This window comes from Herpailurus yagouaroundi, unplaced genomic scaffold (assembly GCF_014898765.1).
Source record: "Herpailurus yagouaroundi ecotype Mexico unplaced genomic scaffold, PumYag 67632, whole genome shotgun sequence".
NCBI lineage: Eukaryota > Metazoa > Chordata > Mammalia > Carnivora > Felidae > Herpailurus > Herpailurus yagouaroundi.
The window spans coordinates 19471-28725 of record NW_024420433.1 but is presented as its reverse complement, the minus strand read 5'-3'; the positions used below and the strand labels follow the sequence as shown (position 1 = coordinate 28725).

At 38.8% G+C, this 9255-nt stretch overlaps 1 protein-coding gene across 1 annotated transcript; it reads right to left on the bottom strand.

Annotated features, from left to right (window-relative positions):
* Positions 1-1099: 1099 nt before the first annotated feature.
* Positions 1100-8964, bottom strand: LOC121025380 (carboxypeptidase A6). Its single transcript, XM_040467924.1, has 3 exons — positions 8746-8964; positions 4647-4731; positions 1100-1732 (listed from the first exon to the last, which is right to left on the bottom strand). Exons 1-3 carry the CDS (start codon positions 8932-8934, stop codon positions 1545-1547), a joined length of 462 nt encoding a protein of 153 aa, XP_040323858.1. The 5' UTR covers positions 8935-8964; the 3' UTR covers positions 1100-1544.
* Between the last annotated feature and the right edge of the window lie 291 nt (positions 8965-9255).

Genomic DNA, 9255 nt, shown 5'->3' with positions numbered 1-9255 from the left:
CCCTTGAAGACAGTATGGGGGTTTATTTATAATTTACCCTTAAACTGAAGGTATAGCCCTTTGGAATCTTAGAATTCTGGTAGGAGGAGAATCTGTTATTGGACTTCCCACCTTGGAGTAGCCTTGGGCTTTGTTCTCTGTTCCCACCCTCCAAAATGCTGTGAAAATCAAAGTCTGCACTCACCTATCTTGACAGATGCTCTCAGGGTAACAGTGTACCACTTACCTTTCTGGGTTCCTGCCTTCACTCAATGCCTAACAGGAGGTTTTCTTACTTTCTTGTTTGATGTCTTAAAGATGATTAAAAAATTATATTTTGGGGCACCTGGGTGGCTCAGTCGGTTAAGTGACTGATTCTTGATTTTGGATCAGGTCATGATCTCATGGTCATGAGATTGAGCCCTGTGTTGGGTTCTGTGCTGACACTGCGGAGCCTGCATGGGATTCTCTCTCTCCCTCTCTCTCTCTCTGCTCCTCTCCTGCTTGCACTCTATCTCTAAAAATAAATAAGTAAACATTTTAAAAAATTATATTTTGTCCAGAAGTTTGTTATTTCCAGCAGTCCAGACACCTGTCCTGTCATATTCTTGAAAATGGAAATATCACTTAAAAAAAATTTTTTTTTGTTAATGTTTATTTATTTTTGAGAGAAAGAGACAGAGTGCAAGAGAGAGAGGGGCAGGGAGAGAGAGGGAGTCACAGAATCTGAAGAAGGCTCCCAGGATATGAGCTGTCAGTACAGAGCCTGACCTGGAGCTCAAACCCACAAACCTTGAGATCATGACCTGAGCCAAAGTCAGATCCTAAACTGACTGAGCCATCCAGGTGCCCCATATATCACTTTTCTAAGTCTCAATTTACTTATCTGAAAAATGAGGATGATAGTAGTATCTACCTCATATATTTGAGTAATAAATGAGATTATCAGTATAAAGTTCTTAACACTGTGTCTGGCACCTCAATTAATGTTTACTTCTTCCTTTTTTTTTTTTTTTGTAAATGGTATTCTCAGAGTCTGAACATGAATGCTTTATCTTGCTGTATTTTTATAGGTATATGAGGCACTAATGCCAGTGATGAAGATGTGAAGCACCTGAGGTCTCGTTAAGTTGTATATTTATTAAGAAATATAGTTCATTTGAAAAGTTTGTTTCAAATGAAAACCAAGAGATTACACAACATTCGTAGCCTAGATCTTAACTGAGAAAAGGAGATTTATTGCAGTGAAATCCTTAATGTGTACATTTCTTGAGACAATAGAGTTTCAAAATATCCCCTCTCCCCCTTAATCAAATAGAACTCTAAACGTATATAACATGGATGCTTCTCTTACAGCAAACTAGGGTATGTTCAATTTTTTTTTTTTTACCAATTTTTTATTGCCACAGAAATGTGAATTGCATGAGTAGGTCCTTTTAAAGTGCACAGATATGTTCATTCTAAGAAATTGCTCTTCTCTTTAAAAAAAAATTTCCCCCACTGCCAGGTGGCTCTTGCACAGAATTAGCTCTCTCTCTGGTGGTTGCCCTGACCCTTGGGCTGTCTCAGGGACATTCCTTTAGTAGGTGTATTGTGATGTTCTTCACAGCCAGCATGGTCTCTGTACAGGTCGGTTTGATGAGCATCTCTGGGAGTAAAAATCCAAAATGTCCAGTGTCACGAAGTTCAAAAGCAAATGTGTAGGGTATTCCATTTTTGTAGGCCCAATCCATTGAGCTACCAGAGCTCACATCTAAAAATAAAAAAAAAAAAAAAAAAAAAGAAGAGCCTCACTAAAGAGTCTGCATAACTTTCAAAGTTTATATATAATACTTGCTTACTAAGCTATCCTAAATCCTCACAATTAAATACTGTTTCAACAAGAATGATTTAACAGTGGTTCCTTGGCAGTGGGCTCATGGAACTAAAAATCCTACCGGCCATCATCTTTGAGGATCTAGTGTAAGTAGTAATGCTTTTCTAGTGTGATGATCTCAAGATTTCTCAGCCTCAATTCCAATAACATTTATCTCCACCCACACTTCAGCCCCCACCTCTCCCCCTCTACAAACTAATCTCTGGCTCAGTTTCTTTGCATTCACTCCTTGAGAGGAAGCTGGAGAAAGTCTTTGCTGTAAAATCACTCTAGTCACTGACAGCCTGTTCCTGGCTCCCTGGAGCCAGCTGCTCCAGGCTCCTTTTTCTAGACCTTCACTTAATGAACTTTTCTCACGCTCTTATGGTCCTGCCCTTCACTTTACCATTGTCCCCAGGTCCACACAAGGTAATCAGCCCACCACCTCCTCTACTGACGCCACAGCCCTCTGGCTTTCTTCCTTCCAGCTCAGAGAAGGAGAGGATGCTTGTTTTTTACAGGTGTCATCTTTTGATTCTATTCATCATGGTCTTCTCTGGTCTCTGGTCTTCTCTGGGACCTCATTTCATTAATTAAACCACCCTCTCTTGCATCTGCATTGACCACAATATTCAAGCACTGATTTCCTATAGCACTTCCTTCTTATGCTATATACCATCCTCCTTGTCTTGGTCCTTTTGCTTTAGAATGCAAAGAGACTCTATATATGTTGCCTCTGTATCCTCAGCCACTTTCAATCTGGTTCTTGCCTCTACTTGTCCATGAAACCTTAGTTCTTGAAGGTCACCAATGACAGCAGGCCTAATCTCCTTTCTTGTTATTGTTGTTGTTGTTGGTGGTGGTTTTTTTTCCCCCCCTCTCAGATGCCACTTTCAACCTCTCAACAACATTTAGCATAGCTGATAATCCACTGGCAACTCTCTCCTCTCTCTGGCTCTTGTGACCTCACATGCTTGTGAGCTTGTCGGCACAGAGGTGAAAGTGCAGGCATTAGAGGCAGACTAAGGGCTCAGGCTGTATGTATCCCACCACCTACTGTGACTTGTCTGAACCATAATCTCCTCTTTAGAAAAAGAGATTATAATACCTGCTGCATGGTGGTGTTGTGGAAATTAAATGAAATAATGTGCTAAGGGACATATGCCCCTATTATTTTGCATCTTGACACCCCAAAGTGCCTAGTATGTCGTTTTTTAGCATAACAGGCTCTCAATAATTGTTTAATAAATTTTTAAGAGAAGAATCTTTATATACTTTTTTCTTGAAATCAATATGATCCAGACTGACCTAACACTATTACTATTAAAAAATTTTTCAGAGCATGTTCATCTGCTCAAATAATACCACTTTTAATGCTGCTTCTGTCAGGACAAGTTAGAGATAGAATATTAAGTTAAGACAGTTAAATGACTTTGCTGTTTCTTAGGCTCCTCTTGCTTTGGTTAAGGACAAAAGGTAGGCGGTGGCTTCATTGTCCCTCTGGATTAGAGTACACTGGAACTGCAAACAGTGGTCATAGAAGCCAAAGTCAGAGTCAATATGTGCCAAGAGTTACGTCATGGTGATGTGACAGCCTCATTTCTATGGTAACAGATTGTTCTTGGTAAATATAATATCATGACTGTAACTTCATACCAAGCTTAAAAGGTGAAGTGTAAGATTTTTAAAAATTAATATTAAAAACTAATGTATATTATGGGGGTGATAATTAGGAATATGACTTTTAAAAAAATGCTATCTTTCCTCCTTCGGCATGGCCATACTGAAAAACAGTTCTAAAGAGGTCAGCATGAGACCAATGATCACAGACTTTGCAAAAAATTCTAATACTTAAGACATTCTCATTATTAGGATAAACTTACATGAGAAGCAATGTTAATTGACAAACCAAGCTTTTCTTCTGAAGGCTCAAGAAAGTGAGTGGTTAGGAATATAATAATGGGTAGGTTAAAGAAATCAAGGAGAAATTTCGTACTTCACTGAAAGCGAGATTGGGTGCCACTCTCTATACATACACATACAACCTGTGTGTGTATGTGTGTGTGTGTGTGTGTGTGTGTGCATATGTAGACATTAAGATGTATATGATTTCATGCTAAATTTTCCAAGTCATATAATTAATGAATTTTAGAGTTTAAAAGACCATGAGAAATGACCTTGTCCAATCCCTCACTTAAAAGTGGTGGAAACTGAGGCCCAGGATTAGTATCTTGGCCAAGAATGTATCACAGTTAGCAGGAGAATTAGGACTAGAATCCATGTCTTCTGATTCTTCAAGTTCTTTCCATATACCCAGTTGTTCTTTCTTTCATATAAAGTAAGAAATATTTTAATTACCTTTTAAGGGGAAATTCAGCCTTAGGTGTTATGTAAAAAACAGAATTTCCTAACAAGAATGGTGGAGGAAAGGAATAAAAGGGAAGCTCTTTTAGGGCTGAGATATTACTTCATTACCTTCTCAAGGCCCATTTCCACCCTTATAGTAGTTACAATTGCTTAAGGAGCCCACTTGGGCACTTTCTACTGTCGTAAGATCTCAATTCAGCTTTGTAGTCATTACTACATGCTTAGAAAATTCTCTGCTTAGAATTTATTTAAATTGGTACAATGATTTCTGTCATGCAGTGTAAAACTAATCAGATATAAACTCCCTCCATCTTCCTTGGCTAATTTGGTTGTCAAAAATTTCTCTTTAAAGGAGAACACACTTTCTGTTTTTTTTAAAGGGAAGTCATTATACAGGATCTTGGTTCAAGAGATGATTCTAAAACAAAATACACAGGAAACTTACACAATGTGCTGGAGGCAGGTCCATATCTATATTGTACCCCATATACCGACCGAAGTGCATTCACAGCTTTATAAGCTGCAGATTCCTGTGAGGGAAAATGGAAAACTTCTATCACTTTCCATCACTGCATTGAAACCTTTGGAAACACTGGCATGTTGTCTGAGCATTATCAGTCATCAATTTGGAGAGCAAGGTTGGGCACATTAGGTAATAGCTATGTTTAATAATAATATTATTCTTTGGCACGTGCTGCAGTTTACAGCGTGTTTTGGAACACATCATTTGCTTTGACTGATGCTCACAGCAGACCAGTGATCAGTAATATTTCCACTTGACAGACAAGAAAAGAAAGGCTCAGCAAGGCTGGGATTACATGGCAAGGAGCGGTTAAGTACCCATATCTTCTGATGCTGATTTAGTGTTCTGTCGTCTTCACTTTTATTCAGAGGCACTTATTTTTATAAATTACAAAATACTTGATAGGGAAGAACGTCAGTCTTCCTCAAGGCTACATATGCAGTGTTTAGCAATGTGCCTGTGTATAACAGATGCTTAATCAATATTTCTTGCATGAATGTTGAATAAGCATAGCTCTGCAAGAGTATCAAGATAATCTTATTGATCCTTAAGTACATACTTCAGTGGCTATGTACAAGGTATTTAAAGCACATTTGCATCAATTAAGAAACCCTTTAGTTCAGGAAGAGTGACTTCTCTTATGCTATTCATTTATCCCCAGGGGAATGGGAATACAATTTCAGAATGCTCCATGACTTCTAAGGTTACATATGCCTCTGACGGAGCTCAGGTACTGCTAAGATGTAGAAATTCTGAGGTGGAACTGTTCCAATCAATGCCAAAAATCGGAAGAATAATCAACACAACAAAACTACTAAAAGGTGAATATTCTAACATGAACTGAAAGGATACGGACTACACTTCAAAACATTTTCAAATGGTATAGCAGCATTAGTTTCAATAAGGAGTCAGAGAAGTATTGTATGACCAGCAAGAGGAAAAGAAGTATGTTGAAACCAGTATACAACTCTCCCGTTTCAATTTGCCTATGAATAATTTAATACATCAGTTGAAGTACTCTGGGCAACATGGTGCCGTGTGTTGGCCTTGGCTGCAGCTTGCTGTCCTCATTCACCTCAGGGATGAATAAAGCAGCCTCTGCAGCAAATGCCACTTGTTGTGGATATTAAGGGGCCAGGCTCCAGAACCTGGCAGACAATTTATTATTGATCTCACTGATGATGAATTTCTCCTCTCAGGAGCCAACAGAGAAGGAATGTAAACACCCTAATACCAAAAACCTTTATGGAGAATGTTCTAAGATTTTAACATCTTCTCCAATGGTTTTAGCAATATTCCATGGCAAGGGCAGATATTTCTACATTTAGAAGATTATTGCATTCTGCTGGTGGGGAGAGTTTTGTTCCTCATTATTCCAGAGGACTAAATTCCCACCCCGAAATCTACTAAGAAAAAAAAAACACAACCTCTTGGCCTCTTTGCAAAAAAACCATAGGCATAGCTTTAGCCTTTTGAGCTCCCTGCACTTCTGCCACTCAGGTGCAGGTGCATGTTGGTGAGAGGTTTAGATAGGATCATTCCACAAAAAATGAAAACTTCATAACATTTTCCAAGAATTATTTTCCAGGGTTGTGTAGCTAGACACCTATTTGAAAGAGTTTAAGCAATTCCTCCTTTCTTTATTGTTTCCTCTTTCCACTTGTCCCAGGCCTCACTTATTAAAAAAATTTTTTTTAAATGTTTTCATTTATTTTTGAGAGAAAGAGAGAGACAGAACGTGAGCAGGGGAGGGGCAGAGAGAGACACACACACATGAGTCTGAGGCAGGCTCCAGGCTCTGAGCTGTTAGCACAGAGCCCAACATGGGGCTCGAGCTCATGAACCGCGAGATCATGACCTGAGCCGAAGTTGGAGGCTTAACTGACGGAGTCACCCAGGCGCCTCCAGGTCTCACTTATTGAACCTCAGCTAAATAAGGCTTATTTTTTATTCCTTTTTTTCCCTCTTCTTTTCTTTCTGAGAATGTGTGAGTGAGTGGGGGAAGGGCAGAGAGAGGGGGAGAGAGAGAATCTCAAGCAAGCTCCATGCTCAGCGGGGCTTGAATTTATGACTCTGAGATTATGACCTGAGCTGAAATCAAAATTCGGATGCTTAACCAACTGAGCCACTCAGGTGTCCCCAATTATTTCCATATTTAAAGCAGCTTAATGAATGACCTAAAAATGTTAGCAGAAACACAGACTCTACCATATTGATGGAAATGTTTTTGAACAATTTATTAGAATTTAATGGTTTCTGGTTAACATTCAGAGACTACCTAGTTTCTGAGAATTTTAATCTTGGCTGTAATGACTTAGCTTATATGTAACCTGGTAACAGGATTTCTCAACAGTGGCACTATTGACAGTCTGGACTAAATAACTCTGTGCTGTGGAGGCTGTCCTATACATTTAGCAGTATCCTTGGCTTCTATCCTCTAGATGCCAATAACATCCTCCAGCCTTGTTGTGACAATCAAAATGTCTTCAACCTTGTTCAATGTCCCGTGGGAGGCAAATTCATTCTTGGTTGTGAATCACTGATCTACTCTTTATACCACAACATCCAACCTAAGACAAAATTAAAATAGGCTTAACTTCTGATAGCAAGCTAAATTCAAAATATGGAGAACATTCTCATGTAATAGATTTAATATATTGCATACTCCACATTATCTGTTGTGAGAACATAAATAGACATTGTGCCCAATTCAGAAAGGGGTGAATATTTGCCTAGAGAAGCTTTGTGTGATACAGGGTGGTTAAGCTGTCAAGTTAACAACAACAACAACGACGACGACAACAAGAAGTCTGTTGACACGGAGTAGCTGAAGAATAGCATTCTTAAATAGAACTACCATCTTTACAAAATTTCTCAAGAAAGAGAATTTGCTCAGAATTCTTGCTTGGAATGCCAAGAACAAAATTCCTCTTTTGGACAGAATACAAGCCTTCCCTCGGGCCTTCTTCCTCATGTTCCCCATTCCTTCCAGGTCCTGGACACCTAGATCTGGGATTCCTGCAACTCCAACCAACTGGTGAAGGATTTAGAGTTCAAGGTATAGGAAGAAAGGGGGTGCTTGTCTTTTATCAAAGCTTTTAATTCAAGTTTAACATCCACATAGAATAATATAACAATTTTAAGTTTATAGCTCAATGAATGATCACAAATTGCACACATTCATATAACCAGTATCCAGGTCAAAGAATAGAACATCAACAGCAACCCCAAAGCCCTCTCCCCTTTACCTCTTCCTTCTTCCTCACTCCTCACACTATATATTAGTTTGACCTAGTTTTGAATTTTATAGACCTTTAGAGGCTATTGGCTCTGAACGAGACTCACTTTACAAAGAATTTTGCCCTACAGTGGATAGCTTGTTGGGTTTCTGAGATGAGGAGAGAAAGAAACTCTGCTTAATCACTGACAAGTATTCTAATGCCTGAAGGGCTGTTCATTCTGAGTGCTAACTTGTCAAATAGATGCCCAGAGACTTAGTACCATTAAGCAAAGAGCGCTTATAAATTAAAACTTGCTTTTAATTAATGAGAGTCAGACCATAATTTATGAACAATTATTTACTCAATAAAATTAATTATAGCCCTGAACATGTGACTGAAGCTGTAATACTAATCAAATCCATCCTGACACTTTCCGTATAACCTGTGGTAAGAATGTAAATCGGTTTGAAATGATTGCATTTGAGAAGCAGCACAGCATGGCAGTCAAAAGCGACAATGTTGGAGCTAGATTTGGGGCTGGATCCTGGCTATGGCTCTTAGTAGGTGTATGTTGTTAGTCTAATTGCTTAATTTCCATAGGTTTCAGTTTCCTCATCTGTAAGACGGGGATAATAATAGTTACCTACCTCATATAATTATGAAAAATGAGTCAATACATAAAGAATGCTTATTAGCATAAACACAATATGTGTTTGCTATATGTCATTACTGCTTAGAACCATGTTAGTGTTAGAAAAGAAGAAAGCTTGACACACACATATACATGGTCAAAACCTTACCACACAGCTGAAATTGGGGATTGTTGCATATTTGTAAGAATAGGGATATAGCAACATCTGAGCATATGCATGAAAGGAGAGGTAAGCCCTAATGTGCTTCCTGTGTTTTCGGAGGAAGGTGGCTACAGCTTTCACTTCCGGCTCAGATTCTGGGAAAGGTCCACAGTAGGTATCATCGCAAGGGTGCATAGAAGCTCCTTCATCTGTAAGACAGAAAAGAAAATGGGGTGAGGGAGTGGAGAGACAAGAAGCAAGAGACACAAATGAGCATCGTTAAACTGATTTTTTTTTCTTTCATTTCTATCAACATATGGTACTATTAAGCAATTCATCTAATTTCTCATTTATAGGAATCAGTTTTGAAAAATCCAGGGTGGTTCAAGCTTCAATGGCCTGAATAGGAAATAAGTACTGATTTTTTAACTGAGCCTGCATAAACTACTCTAAAGGGATGACTTTGTCAGTGAGAGACTTAATTCTTTATGATCCTCCAGAGCAGGTAAGGCTCCT